This window comes from Oncorhynchus kisutch, linkage group LG8 (genome assembly GCF_002021735.2).
Source record: "Oncorhynchus kisutch isolate 150728-3 linkage group LG8, Okis_V2, whole genome shotgun sequence".
NCBI classification, from domain to species: Eukaryota; Metazoa; Chordata; class Actinopteri; order Salmoniformes; family Salmonidae; genus Oncorhynchus; species Oncorhynchus kisutch.
In genome coordinates, this window is record NC_034181.2 from 67,293,438 (window position 1) to 67,314,414 (window position 20,977).

Consider the following 20,977-nt stretch of genomic DNA (forward strand, 5'->3'; position numbering starts at 1 on the left):
GATGGTGCTCCATGGAGATGTACTACTGTACTGTACCTGTGTGCTCCTCAGAGTCGGCCCATGGGGTTGGATGTGTCGGTGAGGCCGGGGTGGACCCCATGGTGGGCCTGCTGGTCCCCAGAGATCCCATGGCCAGACACCTTCTCCTCTTCCCTCCTCTTAAGGCAGGCTGCTTTGGGGTTCAGATTCCGCTCTGCGTGTATAGAAACAGATTTACTTGTGTTATTACTCTTCATAAGCGGTGTTATAACTCTTGTGTGTTATATGTGAGAGTGTAGGAATGCTGACCTCTGACTTGTTGCTCCAGGCTCAGTATGACTGCCACGGCCTGGTGCAGGATGAGCAGCTTGGTCTGGGGCTTTTCGCTCTTCAGGTGCAGCTGAACCATGCGGCCCAGCTCCTTGAAAGCCTCGTTGATGTCTCGCACCCTCAGGCGTTCGCGGGCGTTGTTGGCCATCCTCCTCTCGCGCTCCCGCTCAGCCTTCTGCTCTGGGTTCAGGTTGTCATCATCCTCATTGATGCTGCTGCAGAGGAAGAGAGGCGCCGAGGTGCAACAGTAAGACTGAGGCTGATCGTTTTTGGTTATTCACATGTGGAGATCGGACTCCAGGGAAGTTTAGGGACATTCTAAGGGCACTGCATGTTTTAGACAGAAGGTCATAAAGATTCATGTTTGTGGTTGTTAGGTTTATTTACCTTGTCCGTGTGCCTCCTCTGGGAGTCTTGATGTCCCTCTTGTCGCTTTCGTCTCCGGAGCCGAGGTCGTCGGAGGAGTGGCCATCATGCATGTCGTCTCTGTCCTGGTTCTCTACCTTCAGCTCCAGGGCTGCAGCCACCTGACCAGCCAGACCTGCAGCCAGACCTGCAACACGCAGACATAAAGGTAGAGAGTCAGTTCAAATGGAATCTCCGATCATTTACAGCCAACAGACATTTCACATGTAGTTATTTTCCGTGGTGTAGTGCAGAGATGGGATGGTCATGGGTGAAGTTGGGAGTGTGTCATGTCATACCTCTGAAGGTTTCCACTTGGTGGTTGAGTTCAGCGGTGGACATGCTGGACATGTTGGACATGGAGCCCACGCTGGGCGGCCCTCCGTGACTGTTGATCAAACTGCCAGCCTCATCCCGGTGAGAACCACCCTGTCAGAACACACAGAGACAGAGACAGAGAGAGAGAGACAGAGACAGAGACAGAGAGAGAGAGAGGAGAGGGCGAGAGAGAGAGAGAAAGAGAAAGAGGAGAAGAGAGAGAGAGAGAGAGAGAGAGAGAGAGAGAGAGAGAGAGAGAGAGAGAGAGAGAGAGAGAGAGAGAGAGAGAGAGAGAGAGAGAGAGAGAGAGAGAGAGCGAGAGAGAGAGAATCAGAGTCAGTGAGAAACAGTACACGTTCAGCTGTGTGGAAGGGTTCTGGTCTGAATGAGCCAGGTACACTCAGGAAAGGAATGATTTCTATTCAACCAGAGTGAATGCTTTTATGACTCAGATATCTCACACTTGAAAAGTAGAGAGAGATAGAAAGAGAAATTTGTTGTTCAACTTCACTTTAGACTGACCTTCACAAATGGAATGCTGTTGCTGTCTGTTCAAAAAATTAAATAACAACCTTCCAGAGCCTGGCTCAGAGCTTTGAGGGAGATTTAGTAGTCTAGATGATGAGAACCTTGGTGGAAAACTGTCCATTGAAAATGCGTGTAAAAATACATGTTTGGCTTGGATTTCAAAACAGGATTTTCTAAACACTTGTCATGACAAATTGAACACAATGCCTGACCTTTCTGGTGTGCTAAATAATCATATTTCCTCAAATTAAAAGCAGGATCTACAGGTGGAGCTGCAGTACAGGAGTCCGTTTCTGAGAACTAATGATAGTTCTCAAGTCCCTCAGTTCTGACACTGGGGGGTGCTTTGGTGCTGTACTCACCATAACAAAATGCATAATTCATATTCAGGATAAGGGAAACACAAACACACATTTATATTGCTGTATAATCTCTCCATAATAATCAATGCAGTATGTGATGGTAAACCTATCCCCTTCTCTCTCTTCTTTCTGTTTTCATTTCTATTGCTTTTCTCTCTTGGGTTAGCCACGGTCATTATGTTCTGAGGGTTCTTCTTCCTCTTCTAGATATATCTATCTCTGATCTATTTGGCAGCAATATAAGGCAAAACCCACTCCAAAGACAGACTATTTCCTTATTTTCCCTCCATATTGGTTGTGAAACAGAGTCCTCCCATCATGCTGCATCACCATCGCTGTGCTCGCTGGGGTTACCACATGTTCCCCACTCAGCTATCTGGTTCTCTTCTGGGAACTAGGGGAGGAGGAGTAGAAACCAGTACGGGGGGGGGTATCTTCCCCTTTTCTTATGGAATGTGATCCCAAGTCATTTTTGGCCTACGTTAACCCCGCTGCCCCCAAACCCTCCCCCTCCTCCTCACTACGCTAATCTCTGCAGGGCTCTCAACAGGTGTCCAAACAAGTCTTTGTCTGGAGGAGGAGGAGGGGCACGGGGGTTCTGGCGAGGGAAGAACGCTGCCATTTTCCTGGCTGGGCCTGATTACCATACAGCTGAGAACCTCTATTTGGGTGGAGACTGTGGCCTCAGGCGCGCGCTTCTAACCATTCAGATTTGTTGAGTTGGTTAAAAAGAGGCGGTGAAAGAGTGAAAAGGCCTGTCCTGAGTAAACGGTTGTGGCTGTGCCATGCTGAGGTGGCTGAGCTCTGTCTGAGCAGCAGTCTGAGGGGACCCTCTCTCTCTACCACAGAGGAGGCTCTGTGTTCATGCAGACACAGCCAGTCCTCTTTTAGTCTCACAGCCCACCAACACTATCACTATAGTCCCTCAACACTCTGTAACGAGCACACGAAACTGAACTGCACCATGGGAGAACCACTAAAAAGCACTTTCAGTCACAGACCAGTAAATACTATCCTGAGAGTTCCAAGGACCACAACATCAAAATGGCCATGACTGAAAACACATGGTGCGCTGGGACATTTTCTTCCTTCTACAGAGAGTAACAAACCAGAAATACTAGCCCCTGTATTTAAATTATTCTGGGCAAAAGGGACACAGGCTCCAAGCTTGCATGCTGCGAAGGCTGTAAAAGGCTGTAAACTTGTCTGTAAAATGGCACTGGTTTTAGTTTTGGCAGTATAGATACAGGAGCACCAACTCCAATAAATGAACAGTCAGGGGAGAAGTAGAACGGCAGAAACACAGAACACATCCAAACCTTGTCCACTTGAGAATTGGATATGATTGTTACCACAGGCCAGGGATCAAATGCCTCCCAATTGTCTTGTGGGTTTGTTGGCCCTGATTACCATGTGAGTAATTCAAGGACTAGTCTCACAGATGCTACTACTCAGCAAGAATGTTTACTAATCAGACAGTGGTAGGGGGACAGGTTCCTGTGAGGAGCTGGGACTGAGGCTGAGGTCTGGACAGTAAATGATGAGGTAAGGAAATGCTGAGCATGTCTCAGTCCTCCCCTCCTCCATCACATCCCCTGAATGCCTCCATCCATTTTCTTAGAAAAGGGAGTTTAATCCAAGAGGATCTTAATCCAACCCTCCACCCACGTACGCCAGGACTGATTCAGAAAACTCTGGAAAAATATGGCCTAAATTATTTCCCATCACCTAGGGATTAGTGTAGAACTGTCTCCCTCTGTTGAAACTTCCACTACAGATGTGCTCAAATCCCTCTCCTCTCCGATATGAAATAGTTCAGATGGAGGATGGGCAAACACATTACGCTCTGCACCGAGACCTGCATCCCCCCGTTCCCCAGGAGCCGCCTCATAGGAGTGCAACTGACAAACACTTTCCAGACCAAAGCAGAACTTCACTCCGTTTTGCCTGGTTTTCTCATTCAAACCTGTATACGAGGTCTTTCTTAAGGAGAGTAAGCCTTCAGGCCAACCATTACACATATGGAAAGTATGTGAGTTTAAATTAAACTGTTCTCTGTGGAAAAAGGCAGAGTTTTTGCACATGGCTGTGGACTCATTCTGAACAGGTGGCCAAGGCTTGTTTATTAGCCTATTTGGAGAAACGCAACGCAAAAGCACATATGCCTACCCTCAATCCAAAAAACAGACTTTCTTTTAAGTATTCAAAGTCAATTCTTAAGTTGCAAAAACATGAAACATAATATCCTTAACATCTAAAACACTCAACATCTTTTTCTTCTGCAAAGTTAATTCATACCATTGCTGCTGTCCGACTAGCAACCAATCCGGCGGCAGGGAAGTTTGCTCCGAGGGCTGCTATTGGCCCGTTCTGTCCCAGCAGGCTGTGTATGTCGTTGGGCAGACTGGTGGTGGAGCCCACGGCATGGTTCCGCAGGACGAGGATGGCATCATCCAGTCTGTCCAGGCGATCCTCCATCCGAGACTGGGAGGACCGAGAGAGAAGAGGGGAGGGGAGGGGAGAGGGGGGCGAAGAACAGGAAAGAAGGACAGAGCAGCTTAATATAAGCACATTAGGACAAAAAATGGAGGACATTGTGATTTTATGGCGTGATCTTGGAGTGAAAAAACACCACAGGGATAACAAAAGCATAAAAGAAAGACACGCAAAAACAGATGAAGATAAGCCATTTCAACCTGAGGAGGGGCACAAGGGATGCATGTGTTCATAACAGACAAGCATCCTCATTTGTATCTATAGAAACTGATAAACGGGCTGGCACACCACTCATTTGGAGCACCATGACTATTCATTTGGTATTAAAGCGTCTTATGCTCCTAAGCTGATTACTGCAAGCTGAAATGTCAGTATATAAATAATAAACAACAATAAAAAGCATGGCAACAAAACATTTGAAACTCCAATTAAATGGAACGGAACGGAGGCCAAACTGGTGAAAGAAAGAAAAAAAACTAAGGATGTGCAAAGGTGTCAAACAATGATGGGTAAAGTCTCCATCTAAAGGACAGGAGTACCTCGCATACATCCTTTAAGAATGACATGGCATCCTGGAGATGCTCATGAAGCTGCTGATGGACTCGAGTTTTCTGCCAAAATCAGATAGAACAGGAAAGCATGTGAGCACAAATAAACATTAGTGGAAGAGCCAGAGATAGTATAGACTGAGATAGAAGGACAGAGATAGTGTAGACTGAGATAGAAGGACGGAGATAGTGTAGGCTGAGATAGAAGGCAAGAGATAGTATAGACTGAGATAGAAGGGCAAAGATAGTGTAGACTGAGATAGAAGGACAGAGATAGTGTAGACTGAGATATAAGGACGGAGATAGTGTAGACTGAGATAGAAGGAAGAGATAGTGTAGACTGAGATAGAAGAACAGAGATAGTGTAGACTGGGATAGAAGGGCAGAGATAGTGTAGACTGAGATAAAAGGACGGAGATAGTGTAGACTGAGATAAGGACGGAGATAGTGTAGACTGAGATAGAAGAACAGAGATAGTGTAGACGGAGATAGAAGGACGGAGATAGTGTAGGCTGAGATAGAAGGACAGAGATAGTATAGACTGAGATAGAAGGACAGAGATAGTGTAGACTGAGATATAAGGACGGAGATAGTGTAGACTGAGATAGAAGGACAGAGATAGTGTAGACTGAGATAGAAGAACAGAGATAGTGTAGACTGAGATAGAAGAACAGAGATAGTGTAGACTGAGATAGAAGGTCGGAGAAAGAGGAGTCAGACAGAGACAGATATATGGTAACTAATCACTGTGTCAGGCAGCATCAAAACTGTGGTTCTGTGTAGATAATAACTCCTGACCCCTCGTCCTCTCCTCCCACTCGTCCCATCCCTCCCACACATTCGCCGTTCACACTGATCATAGGTTTGGTCGCTTCACAAAAATCCCATTGTAGGTGGCATTCAAATATAGTGAGTAAATATTTATCCCCACAGCCGATGGTGTGAATGTGTGATGTGGGCGTCAGGTGGTGTGGGGTGAAAACTGATCCCAAGTCGTGTTTCTGGTCCGCTTATGGACAGGCAGCTAGCGCAGGAATCCTGGAGCAGTGGTGGTTCAGTCAATGCAACAGCTGCCAGGTTCCCCAGCCCCCATAACACCAGCCCCCCCAACCCCACCCTGGTCCACGAAGTAGGGGACAGATGGCAGGAGACACGCCCCAAGGGACGGTTATTGTTCAGCACCCCCAACCCCCCCCACCGACATTTGTCAGCCAAGAATCTTCATGTAATGCTATCCCTGCCCTCCGTGAGAGAACCCATCTACTGTGTGCGTGTCCATTAAAAAGTGCTCAGGGTGTGGGGGAAGGGAAGAGAAGGGAGGCAGGGAGACTTACCAGTGAGTGCAGGGAGTTCTCATAGTTGGGCGAGGAGGAGCTCTGCCCAGCTGCACCACGTGACCATTGGTTGGTACCTGAGAGAGACAGAGCGGGAGAACCACAGTTATCCACCTGACATGGCTGATTCAGACATCACAACATGGCCAATGATAAGAGACCTGCATCCTGCTCCACTCTACAGGAGCTCACTGACACACAGCACATCCACATCCTGTCTGGTCTCTAGTTGTTATGCTGTGAGAGGTATTTTCATCATTGGGGTTCAGCTGCATCATTTCCTGGTGACTGGGCTGCATCCTGCATCTTGAGCCAGGGCAGTGGGTGGACGGCCCCAACATACACCAGCACACTGGGACACACTGGGACATGGCCTACATGTACATCCGCTCATTAATGAGCTAATAGCCCAGGGAACAAAGTGAACAGTGATAAGAGGCCCGGCTGGGATAGAGGCTGTCTTCCACTGACACTGACAGAGTGATTCTTCCACGACAAAAGGACTCCCTTACTCCATCCAATGAGCCAGAAAGTTCCAGAAGGCAAGGCTGCACTCATGGGTGCTCCTCTTGTCCGCTGATCTAAGCCCGATGTGATTGGCTGACAAGCTTCCAGGGGTCACGACACAAATATCATCTGACCAATCACATGCCAAGCTGAGGTATAGTGTAACAGCTCCGTGGCTTGCCAAAACATGCAGACCAAGAGAGACTCAGAGACTTGACCTGAATTAACTTTCCATTCTGAGATTCTAGAGACAACCAAGAGACAGGGCAATAGTCCAAACAAATGGTGGAAACATCTAATTAAGGCATTCCATTCTATCCCAGACTGGGTGATCTCTAGAGCACATAAAGCAGAGGGGATCACAATGTGTGGGAATGGATACAATCAGTACATGAAATGTGCAATGGCACATACAAAACAAGTGTGAAACTAAAATAATCTGCTAATCAAATGGAGGTCTGACGCAACAAAATATATTTTTCTTTGACTCTTTATCTTAGCCAATGTTGTCTGAAATATTCCAACTAACAAACAACAGTGCACCAGGAGGTAATGCATTACACCAAGCCTGTTGTGTGCACATGAGAACAGTTCAAGTCTCCTTAATCGATTGTGACAACGAGGAAACCTCCCAGGTTATTTATACTGGGCTGTGTTAGTGAGCCAGCCCCAGCTATGGGCCCTCACTATACCGTCTGGTCTCCATTACTGTGGCAGGAGACCAACACCCAGCCCACGTACTGTAGCATACTCTACATATGGATACATTGTTTAGCTTACCTCTCATTCTCTCATTTAGGCTGTTTGTCAAAACCAACAGCAGGCCCCATTTTCTCCCTGTTCTCCTCTAAAATGGTATTTCAGTATTTGAGAGAGAAAAATCGGAGATCACTAGCTAACGTTAGCTTGTTTCTGACGAAAACACTAGGATTACATCTCCACTTGACCTGGGGGAACTGTTTAGGATTTTCCATTGATTCATCGTCAGCAGTGTAAACTAAGCATTAGTCCTCTTCTGAGAGAAAGTCTCTCCACACAAAGGTCCTGGAAAAGCCAGGCTTTAATTAAGAGGCTATTAAAAGTAACTTTGGAACAGGGATTGAGGGAGCCTCTCTGCTCAACCTCAGTGTTTCCCTGGCGCGAACCAAACAGGAAGTACTCATAACTAAGCATCCCTGGGCCTCTGGTCCCCACGTGGAGGAGAGGGCTAATTGAACACACCAGCAAGAGTTGAGTTGAGCAGCACCAGGGTGTATATCTGTTCCTGCCTGGTTGGGTTATGAAAGTAGCTAATCCTAATGAACAGATGGAGCAATTTGTGGTTAATCTGAACATCATGCCAAATCATGCCCCAACTGACCTCTGTAATGCCCCCTATTCTAATTAACAAACTTCAAACAAATAAATGGATATTAGATCGCAAAACATGAAACAAGAAATACATTTTCAATCATCCCAGTTGCCCTTTTAAGCTACATTAACTTGAGTTTTTATGGAGGCGTTCTATTAAACTAATGGAAACAGATTTGGAAATGGATAAGTTGTGACTTTTGGGAAGGGTTTTGGACAAAGGCAGTTGTTTTTCATATGGAAAGTCATGGATGTGGAGTATTTGTTTTGCATTTGTAAATTGAACAGAAACTGTAGATTCACTGAGGATGATTATAAAGAGAAACCCTGTTCCACATTGAAACAAAAGTTGGTGCCCTTGGTATCATGTTGTCTCATTATTTGTATAACAAAACATTCCACACCCACATAACTGGAGTTCTCAATCTCCAGGTGACAGGAACTTCACTGATCAAATCAAAATGGTTGTTGGCATTCTACCTCCTCTGTCCTCCCAAGTAGGGCATGCTGCCCTGAGGCCTGGCTGGCTGAGGTGTAAAGAGGGTGCGTGAGGGGTCGGCATCCCTCTGTGTGAAGCCGATATAGTCCTCCTCATCAGCTGAGTCACTGTCGCTCCTCGGGCAGATAAATGAGGCCCTTTGCAGGCCGGTCGATCCATGGGGAGAACAGCTGTCCACAGACCAGAGCAACAGCTGAGGACGAGGGGGGCATACGTGGAGACAGCTGTCGCCACTACATCACCACACACGGCACAACTGCCCACTAAAACAACACGCTGGGCTTTCCCTCTCTTTCTCTCCCTCCCCTCTCTCTCTCCTCTGCCAGAGTGTCTCTCACAATTATTAAATGTCCCCTGCACATTGCTCTACTACTTATGGACCCAGTTTCAGGGAAATTGATTATCTGAATGATCTGGTTGGTTATCTGGTAGAATGAATACAGTGACTGAGAGGAGAGGATGTCAAACTCTAAGATAGTCTCTTAGTTCCTTTCACCAACCGAAGAGAGCTGACTCCTTATCACTATGTAGCTAGGGGTTGTCTGGGGTAAACTGCATCAGCTGTCGCCGTGAGGCAATGTCGTCAAAGTCACAGAGACTGAAGACCATCGTGAGATAAACATCACTTGAAGACCATTGTGAGATAAACATCACTTGAAGACCATCGTGAGATAAACATCACTTGAAGACCATCGTGAGATAAACATCACTTGAAGATCATTGTGAGATAAACATCACTTAAAGACCATCGTGAGACAAACATCACTTGAAGACCATCGTGAGATAAACATCACTTGAAGACCATTGTGAGATAAACATCACTTGAAGACCATTGTGAGATAAACATCACTTGAAGACCATCATGAGATAAACATTACTTGAAGACCATTGTGAGATAAACATCACTTGAAGACCATTGTGAGATAAACATCACTTGAAGACCATCTTGAGATAAACATTACTTGAAGACCATTGTGAGATAAACATTACTTGAAGACCATTGTGAGATAAACATCACTTGAAGACCATCATGAGATAAACATTACTTGAAGACCATTGTGAGATAAACATCACTTGAAGACCATCATGAGATAAACATTACTTGAAGACCATTGTGAGATAAACATCACTTGAAGACCATTGTGAGATAAACATCACTTGCAGTGTTCACCTACAGCACTAAGACAGAGCCTTATGGAGGAAGCAGTGTGAATGCTCTGAGGAAACAATAACCCACATCTCTCCATGGCATTGGGACTAGTTTAGGCTGGTATAATGCTATAGTGCAGTAGATCAGAGTGCAGACTGATGTTCTACCTGCCCTTCCGGAGGGGGCGCCGGTGGTCACCACTGTACCTGCTGAAGCAGCAGCACCTGCTGTGCAAGTCAGGGGCGACGGAGATCCTACAGGGGTGGAGGGGTTGGATGGAAAACTACTGCTGGTGTGGTCAGGTGAGTAAATCTGTGGAGAGAGAGGGGAGAGAGAGAGGGGAAGGGGGAGAGGAACGGAGGGAAAGAGAGTGAGGGGGATGACAGAAGGAGGGAGAAAGAGAAAGATCTGTCAGTATGGTAGAACATGCAGCTCTTTAAAATCACAACCTATCGTTTCCCCATACTTTTTATAGCCTGTGTCACCATCCTTCAGCGGGCGCACGGCCGAAATTGGCTCATCAATTCTGGGGATTTTCCAACCAGGGAGCCCATAAAAATGTTCAGAGCATACATATGGGTCTTTAACGGTGAGCAGTGGCTTCAGTGAAAGTTTAAAAAAAGGGTACCGCAAACCATATTCACTGCGACACCTGAAGGCTCTGACCAGTCAGGTGCCCTCCTCCAACTCTGATTAGTGTTGTTTTATTTAGATCTCCCCCACTGGACACAACATAGATAATATCATACAAATACTGTATCTACAGTAATATGGCTGATACACTATTAGAGGAGAAAGTCAACGTCTTTACATTGGGGGGGAAACAGGAACAAAGCGGTTGAAATCCTTTAAAGCTAAAGTGGACTAAAATCTACCCTAGATCCCATTAATATCTTTCTAACATGGTGCTATATAACTCCAGTATAAACCCAGGGTGGAGCCATAGACAGGGAGAGATACAAAGGCCAGCATTAATCCCCCAATAGTGATGGAGTGGAGGGGGTTATCCTGAATGAGCTGCACCACCGCACCTCTCCATGCTAGACCACGCCCTGAACTGGGAGAAGACCTCTGTTACCATACCGTAGCATGTACAGCCTTCCACTGTGTTTGTGGGGAATGTTAAGCTTGGGTCAATGAGGTTTTAGGGCAACATGACAATAAGAGCGAGAGAGAATGGGAGAGAGAGAGAGAGAGAGAGAGAGAGGGAGAGAGAGAGAGAAAGAGAGAGCAAAAGAGAAAGAGATAGAGAGAGAGAAAGAGAGAGATAAAAATAAAAAGAAAGAGAGAAAGAGAGAGGGTGATGTGATTCTGAAGCACACAGATTACATCTCTAAAACTTTCACAGGGATTTCATTTGTTTAGAGAAATGCTGGATTAAAGCAGACAACACATCCCTGATTTGTTCCCTTTAAGAGGATAGTTTGTGCCATAATGGAAAGTGTCTCCCAGTAAACCAGGGTATTAGAGGTTTGATTCCCATTAATTAGCAGAGGCAGTAGATCCAGAAGGATTTCCCTGCAAGTAAACATCACATCCTACTCATAGGAAACCGTTTAACTTCAGTAAACACAATGGAATGCCGTTATTAATAATCTTCTCTTTTAAGCTTGATCACCAAGCTTTTGTGTTTCAATCAACTTTTGGTAGTCCAAATGGTTTGGCTATTGCATGTCACTCCGTGTACCAAAATAAATGTTTTTCCCTGTGGGGATTTATACCCACTTCTTCTTCTCTATTCTTTTAAAATCACATTTCTCAGTCAAAAACATTTGTCACTGTTCAGTATCTTTACCCTGAGACACTCAATCCTGTTGAGAAGTAATGACCATCAACTGTGATCACAAGTGTATGTCTCAAATCAATGGGACTCAAAACGAATTAGCCAATATCTCTTCTCTTTCTAAAGCGGGCCGTCTATAGCCGTGACTCCTGACCCTGCAATATACAACGGGTCATTCTTCTGGTCCCGGGCTACTTCTGCTGTATTCAAACTGCAACACGACTCATTTTACCAACAACAAATGAGGCTCCGCCTCCTCATCGGTCACGCTCCCCCGGGCAGGGGAGGCCAATAAGCACGGCCCGTTTAAAAGGCCGGAGAACAAAAGGCCCACAAAGGGCGGCCCGCAGAGTTGAGCCACAGCAGTTAGGAACCCCCTTCGCTCCCCCTGGCCTCCCCACCCCTCGTCTCACCCAGCCCAACAGTGTCCATTTCACTGCAGCTTTGTCATGCTAATAGAATTGAGTCTACGAATACAAAAATACTTAATTTGTGATTATCATACACCCTCACACACACTTTCTCTTTCGGGTGCGCACCACTAAGCCATAGCACTTCCCAAATGTAAACCCATTACGCTTTTACACATCCTACTTCTCTCACTTTTTACTAGGAATAAAAGCTATGGTGGGTTTCATTTCTCTGAGGTGAGATACACTATATGGACAAAATGATGTGGACTCCCCGACAAATGAGTGTATTCGGCTATTTCAGCCTCACCCGTTTATGACAGATGTATAAAATCAAGCACACAGCCATGCAATCTCAATAGACAAACATTGGCAGTAGAAAGTCCTTACTGATGAGCTCAGTGACTTTCAACGTGGCACAGTCATAGGATGCCACCTTTCCAACAAGTCAGTTTGTAAAATGTCTACCCTGCAAGAACTGCCGCAGTCAACTGTAAGTGCTGTTATTGTGAAGTGGAAAAGTCTAGGAGCAACAACGGCTCAGTCGCAAAGTGGTAGGTCACACGAGCGCACAGAACGGGATCGTCGAGTGCTGAAGCGCGAAGTGCGTAAAAATAGTTTGTCCTCGGTTGCAACACTCACTACCGAGTTCCAAATTGCCTCTGGAAGCAACATCAGCACAAGAACTGTTCGTCTGGAGCTTCATGAAATGGGTTTCCATGGACGAGCAGCAGCACACAAACCTAAAATCACCATGCGCAATGACAAGTGTCCCCTGGATTGGTGTAAAGCTTTCCACCATTGGACTCTGGAGCAGTGAGAACTCTGGAGTGATGAATCCTGCTTCACCATCTGGCAGTCCAACAGACTAATCTGAGTTTGGCGGATGCTAGGAGAACGCTACCTGCCCCAATGCATAGTGCCAACTGTAAAGTTTGGTGGAGGAGGAATAATGATCAGGGTCTGTTTTTCATGGTTCAGGCTAGGCCCCTCAGTTCCAGTGAAGGGAAATCTTAACGCTACAGCGTACAATGACATTCTAAACGATTCTGTGTTTCCAACTTTGTGGCAGCAAAGGGGGGACCAACTCCATGATTTTGGAATGAGATGTTCGACGAGCACTTTTGGTAATGTAGTGTATATTAGGTCGGGTTACAGATGAGTTCTGGGAGTTATTAAAATGAGAAATAATCAGTAAGAGGAGAGACAGAAGAGCTCTCTGTGAGGTTCTGTGGCTGTTGAAACCAAGAGGGCTCTAACTGGACGGAGGACATATTCATCCTCAGTAGCACAAAGGTTTATGAGTTACTGTGTGTCAAACATGCAGGGAGACATGATCAAAAATTGAACAAATACCAAGGTTGGATTATTCAAACTGGTGAGGTTTTTAATTATTTTATTTTTTTACAATTTCCTTCTTGTATACTCAGAGATTAAGTCTATAATTATCCAGGCTTAGGCACAAAAACAACTGCAAACACATCCCTCTGGGCTTATTTAATCAGCATTCACTATAGCACTTAATACCCATCGTGACCACCGAGGTCACTTCCTTTACAGACTGAAGAGAGCCATTAATATAATGCACCATCTCAGTTTAACACAGAAATAAAAAAATATCTTTGATATTAAAGTGAGTGGAGAAGGTACTGTGTAGTCAAGAACACAGGATTCACACCCAGAGAGGGGACATCCACGGAGGAGAGTCCTCTACTCTCCCATAGAGGAGAGTGCAACCTAGAGGGGACATCCACGGAGGATTCCTAACCATTCATGTAAGCCTAACGCCTCAATCAAACTGCCATTCAGAGGGAGAGAGTGCAATTTTAAGTGCTGCATGGATTGTGCCTCCATTTACAAGTAAACCAATAGGGCTTTACTCCCAACAAACAACCTCTGTGGATTTGTAACATGGTTTCTATCTAAATCTCTTTTGAGGCTTTCCCATTTCCCCGGAGGAGAACAGGGGTGGGCTGTACTCACCGAAGCCAAGGCTTTGCCCAGTGCATCTCCAGTCTGCTGGCTTCCAGAGGCGTTCCCCCGATTTGCAGCAACTACAGAAACAAGGAGAGGACATTTATAACACAGAGCATAGATTAAAGAAGAGAACATCATTGTAGGAATTTATCTCGCCTATTGATATTTAAAAGTAGATCAACCAAATATTCGCCGTACCCATGACCCCGTCGGTGGTGTTGATAGGCGGGGTGTGAGTTGGGTTAACGAATGGTGAAGTGCTGGCGTTGCTGCGGTGGAAGCTGGACATTGGAGGAAGACTGGCATGGATGTCTGTCGGCGACACAGAGTGTGGAGGGTAATTCTGAAAGAGAAAGAGGACAAAATACGTGATCATCAGGACAAAGCAATATTGTGTGTGCATACACTTGTTCAGTGGTAAGAATAGCATTGTGCGTGGTGAAAAAATATAACTTGATAAAAGAGAGGTTATATGAATGTGGAGCCCAGACAGACAGGGGGCTTTGGTTGGGCAGCAGCTGCAGGCTCCCTGTGAGTCCCAGTGAGACACAGTGGGCAGACAGAGCAGATGAAACACTGATAGAGGAGGTCAGCCGTGTCTTACACAGATACTGCCCAGACAGCAACATCACTACGGGCTCAGCAGAGAGGAGGGGATGTGCTCTGATGGGGCAGAACAGGACATGGAGGCTGAATACGCATCAGTCACAGTGTTTCCCCTAGCTGGACTTTTTCTGTAGGCAGGGTGGGCAATATTGCACACCACAAATATTCAATTGAAACCAATGCAAGCCAAATGTTTTATGAGAATGGGGCAATAGAGCGTAACAGGGAGGAGGTAGACTGTCTAAGAATAGGTAGGGGAGACATTGAGACATCACTTACAGTATGTGCATACATCACTAGCTGGGTTGCTTACCTGGCGGTCATGTGAGTGCATGTTGACGTAATTTCCTGACTGCGGCATGTGAGATGAAGATCCTCCCAGCATTCCTCCATAATTAGGCTGGTTGATCCCATTGGAGGAATTCCACGGATCAGAAGAGTTGTGGGTCCCATCTAATGACAACAAACAAGAGTTGAGTTGAAATGGATCTGTTTTGAGTTTCATCCCTATTCTTTACAGTATAACGACTAATGTAACAAAAGGATCATCCAATTGAAGAGATATCCTGGATTTGATTCCAGAAGGGAGCAAAGACGTTTTAATGGCTTTAGTTTAATAACCAAAGTCAAGTTTACATAAAATTCAATATGCCTGAACCGCCGTGAAGCAAACCACAACAGCAAACCACAACACACAGCTTGATTATGAGAGCCCAGAGAGACCTTTCCACAGAGGGCAGTCACCCTCCTCTCTGCTGAGTCGCTGGATCACACAAGGGGGTTGTTCACTCCCCCAGTCTGGTCTTAGGACTGAAACACAAGCCCTGTCCTGGACACAGCTGAGATAACACTAAGCCTCCCTTGGCTAACAGAAACCAACCCGATCCCTTCAAAGACCAGCGACTCTGAGACCAGGCTCAGTGAAATACTGTCTACCAGAAGAAAGAAATGGCTAAATCGAGCTGAACATTTGAAACTGTTTAGCAACATCAGAGAGAGTGACTACAGAGAGAGTAACTGAGTGTGATCTTAGGATGTTTGTCCAGAAATATTTTCTCATGGGTCCACTGTCCATCAAGAGGCAGGAGAAGAAATGGATAAAGACAGCGCATCAGATTGCACAAACAGATGACACTGGCTTCTTTAGACTCTTTAGTCAGAATCACTTACCAAAGAAAGTGGTTGCAAACATACTGCTGGGGGGTTTGGGAGATGAGTAGGAGGGAGAATCTCTGTTGAAGTCTTCTGTGTTGGGAGACGGGGCATACACCTGCCAAAAGAAAACAGACATTATTAACATGAATAACAACAGCAGGTGCATAGGGCAGTCTAGCATTTTGTCAAAGTCATTATCCTCTAAGATGTAACTTGTGACTGTTCTCTGTATGTGGCAGGAGCATAATGATGATGATTTGGTTGAGTTATTAGGATGATGTTGAAGAGGAACAATTCTAATGCCCCACCACCCTGCCTGGTGGGTTGATCACAATCTAAAGCCAGTGCATTAAGGACGGCTTCATTAACCATCATTAGATGCAAACGAGTACCTTCGCCTAAATTTGTCCCTATTCCTCACACGACTGTCATTTGTAAAGTAGCTTTGTATGTTGAAGCCAGATTCATGTCTACTTTAATGAATGTAGTGAACGAACTGAGCTGTGTCAGTTTAAGAAGCCAGTGGTGTGGCAGCTGGGCTCATTTGGAAGGCTCGTGGAGGGAGGACTGGATTATCAGGGGGTGTTTGCATTTCAGATTGTCTCAGCTCTTAATGGAACTATAATGACACCAGCACACACACTTTCATATAAACACTGCAAATTGCAGCTCGCCAAAGAAACAGAAATCAAATCAGAAAATCAAATATGGGGCCTGTGCTTTTCTTCATTTTGCTACCTGGCTGTGAGCTGGCGAGGGATCGAGGGAGGGGATGAGCGGTGAGGCACAGAGGGCTGTTGTGCAGCTGTGGCTGTGCCAGGCTGGGTGGGAGGATCAAAGGGTCGTGAGGCCAAACATTAGTGATGTGGTCTCTGACTTCATCCACTCCAGATGGAGGGAGAGAGAGCTAGTGAACTCACCACGCCACAAAGAGGGCCGGTCCCTCAACCTTAACACCATCACCATGCAGCACAAATCACTACCAGACCTGCCACCCAGCCCTCCCCCCACCCATCCTCTAGTCACCAGCAACATAAAAAAAAAATGTAATGGCCTAATGGCATACTCATCTGTTTGTGTGAACAGAGCCCTTCAAGACCTTCAAAGGTTGCTTCCTAATGCAACAAGATGTGTCAGTGGGCTTGGAGAAAATGTTTTGCTGTCCTACTGAAGAATAATAATCTTATTTATGAGACACAACCTCAACTTCATTCGTCATCACTTTACTACGTACGTCAAGAGAAAGACACGCACATACACACTCACACAACATATCAGTCAGTCAGCTTAGCCAACACTCAGGGCCACAGGGTCTTGCTGAGCAAGCAGTGTGTGTGAGCATGTGATTAGCTGTGTGTGTAACTCCAGCACCCTGTGTACATGTCGTTTAGCAGGGAGGGGAGAGGATCTCTTGGGTCCTCTGGCTCGCACATGTGACCCAGGGTGTGGGGACTCCCGTGGAGATTCCAGGTTAGCCTCACACAGGAGCCCTGGCTTTGTCCCAGTCTGAGCCTCAATGGGTAGCATATGGCGGTGGATGATGCTAATTGTTCTCTTCACACTGGGCTAGCCAGTCAAGGCATTAATAAAACACCCAAACACAGGGCGACCTCATTCCCCTAGCCTCTGGAGGAGAGGGCCCGCCTGGGTTTCCTTTTACTACCACATGAATTAAAGAGACATCACTCAGAGCCCGGGCCAGCAGGACCAGCACAGTTGTTGGAGTTTGGTTGTTTAGTTTCTGTATATTTTCCGCATCACGTTTAATTTAAGAATATCTGTAGCCATTATAATCCATAAGCAATCATTAATTCAGGGTTTGTGGTTCATACACTGAGCTTATTCATGTTTGACTTAATATCAACAAGCATCAGATTTCACTGTCAGATTGGAGAGAATGGGGACAGTAGGTTCTTGGCAGAGCTTCGTTCTGCAACTCTCTCGTCTCTCTGTGGCTGATCTGAGAGGGCTGATGAGTCCCTCCACACCTTTCCACACATCACCAGCCTGCAGCACCCGCCTTTGATCTCAACACCACACCAATCAAAACAGCACATGGAAAAAAACATTAAAACTGTCAACATATGGATACACCAAATGACGACGGCAAAAATAACCTCTTAAAAATAAATTATCACCGCAGTAAAAACTCACAAAAGAGAACAGCTGAAAGCAATGGGCTGCTGGTGTCAACACAGTATCCTGTCTCTGCACGTCACTATGTGGAACCAAACCATGCCCGAGGGCCTTTCTTTTCAACTCTAAATCTAACACACTTATAGAGGCTAAAAGGCACACACGCAGCTCCAACACAATGGTCCCCTGCTACACAGCCCCAGAACCACCTTCCTGATGGGGCATGTTGAGCGCTGCAGCCTGGTACCAGGCAACCCTTTAACAGAGACATCTCAAGCCTCAAGCTGTTGATGCTTAAAAACTCCAAGATTTAGGTCTCAAGAAACACAATTTTCAAAGACCAACTGCACTCTGATCAATTAGGTGATATCAGGTGTTATATACGTGGGAAGCTGTCAACATGAATTTTAAACTCTGAGGCAAAACCTGATGTTATCTTGTGCTGTAAACACTTATTCCATATTTCCTGAGCTGGGAAGAAAAACAGTCATTTACTGGATGCCTCCTTGGTCCAGTCCTTAGTGCACTTGAGGGATATTAGACAGGAAAGGCCACACCTTAGAAAAACACACTCCACCCACCAAATCCTCCCAAATATCTGAATTCTCTAAAGCTTGGGTTACTCATTTTCTATGGAACTGGAGGAAACAACGGAAATAAAACACAGAAATCAAAGACTTTAAGGCTCTTACCATAAAAACAATAATTACTCTCAAAACTCCAACAAGTAAATGTGAGTTTTGTTGATGCTCACAGTAAACACGATTTATCTCTCCTCCTCCTCCGAAGAGAAGATAAAGAGCTTGGTATTGGTTGGTTATTTATCGACTGCTTTGGATCATAAAGTTGACCCGTGCTGCCCACACTTTCCCAATTTTCTCCCTCTGCCGGCCTGTAAGACATTCCTGGTAATACATAATATAAAAAGATCAAGTGATCTGTGGTGCTGTAGGAACAAAGGGCATTGTCCTAATAGGGTATGAGGAGGGCTAAAACACAAGCCTGAACATGTTGACCTCATAAAAGTGAATCTCACAATGGTATAGAAATGTTCAACTTCCTGGTTTCTAAAATCAGAGAATGAGGTCCAGTGAGTCCTTGACTCTGAAAGGTGGAGTTCTCTTTCTGGATGGAGCTGACTGGGTGTTTCAGTGTTTTTGCTCTCTGGAGAGAAGCTGAGAAACAGGAGGAGACTTTTCTCTGCTCATCTCTTATTCAGCAGCAGTGCCAGTGAGACTTTTACACCTGTGACACAATTACTGCAAGCATCTGAGGAAACTCAATTTAGCTCAGAGGCAGGTAAACCGAAACACAAATGCACACAAATCCACACACACGCACACTACACACTCTCCCACATACACACAAAAAATAAAGTTTTTGCAGGAACACAGAACTCAGAGTTTTTTACTGAGCAATCCAGGAATCACATTAGGCTCCCTGTAGAGTCCAGAATGCCGATGTGATTAAAAACAGATGGAATAACAGCAACGCTGGTGCTCAGAGCTCAATCTACAAACAGGAAAGTCTAACCTCAACAGGCAGCCTCTTTTCCTTAATCATTCCCAGACTCCCACGTGTTATTATTTCAACCCAGACTCAGTGCTGAACCAACCAGCCAGTAAAAATACATTCACAGCTAAAAAAAACTATATTTTCAGTCTATCTGACTACGAACAGAGGTGAGAGGAAAAAACGTGTTTGACTTTTTTCAACCACACACATCCACATATTGAGTTTTGTTCCTACTTATATACAATTGATGTGCCTTGCTTATATTCTGCTTTATCTCTAATAGAGAAGTCTGTGCTGAAATTGAGTTTAAGTTTTGACATACATGGTTAGCTAATAAAAGGAAGTGAACCATCTAACAGATTCAGGCTATAACATGTCTGGAACATATTGAGAAAGAAATGAAGTAAGTCCTCTATTTGAACTGCAAAGAAAAACAAATGGTACTGTCACACAGCTGTAACTGAGGCAACGGAAAAATCAGTCCACAGAGGAGAGAGGGAAAATGAGAGAGAGAGTGACAGAAAGAGAGAGAAGGGCAGGGAGAAAGGGAGAGAGAGAGTACAGCAGAGAGGAGTGATAAACTCTAGAGCCGAGAAACATCCTGTGCAGCCGGACAACCCAATATTCTGCAACTCCATACCCGTGGGCCAATTACAAACGTGGACACACACACACACACACACACACACACACACACACACACACACACACACACACACACACACACACACACACACTCTCCCTCTCTTTCTCCCGCAGACAGAACTCACCGATTTCCCGTTGTAGTAATACATTAAGGAGTTGCTGCCCATTCCAGGGACAGGGTAGGCGCAATACATGATAGCTTCGGCTATTATACTGATGACTGGAGCAAGTGTACTGTTTCAGAGCACGGCAGCAGCAGCACACAAGCCTTCTCCCTAGACATACATCGAACCCGTTAAAAAGGGACTAATTCTTTCAGTCCTGGGCTGGCCCTTCACACATGGATCTACTCAGAGGAAACTTATGCAAAACAGGGCTGAACCATTCGCCGCAGTGTTAGGGGGTGGTTGAGAGAAGGGGAGGGCCTGAAATGGTTCTTCCCCTTGAGCCTCATAAGTGCTGAGGCAAAGAGGAAAGCAGATTGGGGGAGGGGAGGTGAACCGGAGGGAGGGGGGATAAAGCGAGGAGGTGGGACAGAAAACAAATGCTTGAGTTGATTTAGAAAGAGGAGAAAAAAATGGTAACTCCCAAAAATAAACATTTACATTTTCTGCAGGGGAGATTTAACTAAAACTATTTAGCTTTGGGTACGATATCATTAATTTATGTTATTCAAAAGCAAACAAATTACTGAGTAAATAACTGCAATAAACAAGCTCTCCCACACAGGTTTTAATCCTGAGCGGGCTAATCTGTTGTTTTTGTAATAACTGAATTAGTCCGCTAGCAGTGAGGTAACATGAAGGGATAGGGTTTCTACACAGCCATCTGGACAGGAGCTGAACCTGTTCCCACACTCAACATTATGCCAATTAACAACCAATATGGGAAAGTGGACTCTCAACAAGGAAAATAATTAAGGAAGGAAAAATAAGACCTCAAAT

At 45.4% G+C, this 20,977-nt stretch overlaps 1 protein-coding gene and 1 non-coding gene across 14 annotated transcripts in view; both read right to left on the reverse strand.

The window, feature by feature from the left end:
- The window catches only part of LOC109895378 (transcription factor 12), a 94,617-nt gene that overhangs the window by 3,069 nt on the left and 70,571 nt on the right, over positions 1-20,977 (reverse strand). For 5 of the 13 annotated variants that reach the window (XM_031830942.1, XM_031830943.1, XM_031830941.1 and 2 more), the window contains 12 exons: positions 15,753-15,852; positions 14,896-15,035; positions 14,175-14,319; positions 13,983-14,053; positions 9,974-10,118; positions 6,301-6,377; positions 4,958-5,029; positions 4,221-4,406; positions 1,014-1,143; positions 697-862; positions 289-524; positions 37-193 (listed from right to left, as the gene is read on the reverse strand). In XM_031830942.1, coding sequence (XP_031686802.1) covers positions 48-193; positions 289-524; positions 697-862; positions 1,014-1,143; positions 4,221-4,406; positions 4,958-5,029; positions 6,301-6,377; positions 9,974-10,118; positions 13,983-14,053; positions 14,175-14,319; positions 14,896-15,035; positions 15,753-15,852 — 1,614 coding nt within the window. In that variant the 3' untranslated portion in view covers positions 37-47. Of the gene's footprint in view, positions 1-36; positions 194-288; positions 525-696; positions 863-1,013; positions 1,144-4,220; positions 4,407-4,957; positions 5,030-6,300; positions 6,378-9,973; positions 10,119-13,982; positions 14,054-14,174; positions 14,320-14,895; positions 15,036-15,752; positions 15,853-20,158; positions 20,387-20,977 lie in introns of those variants that run through there. The other 8 variants (XM_031830948.1, XM_031830947.1, XM_031830951.1 and 5 more) reach the window with 7 other exon arrangements.
- LOC116374901 (small nucleolar RNA SNORD35) lies at positions 9,205-9,287 on the reverse strand. Its single transcript, XR_004210926.1, has one exon. It is a non-coding gene; the product is annotated as a small nucleolar RNA SNORD35 (small nucleolar RNA).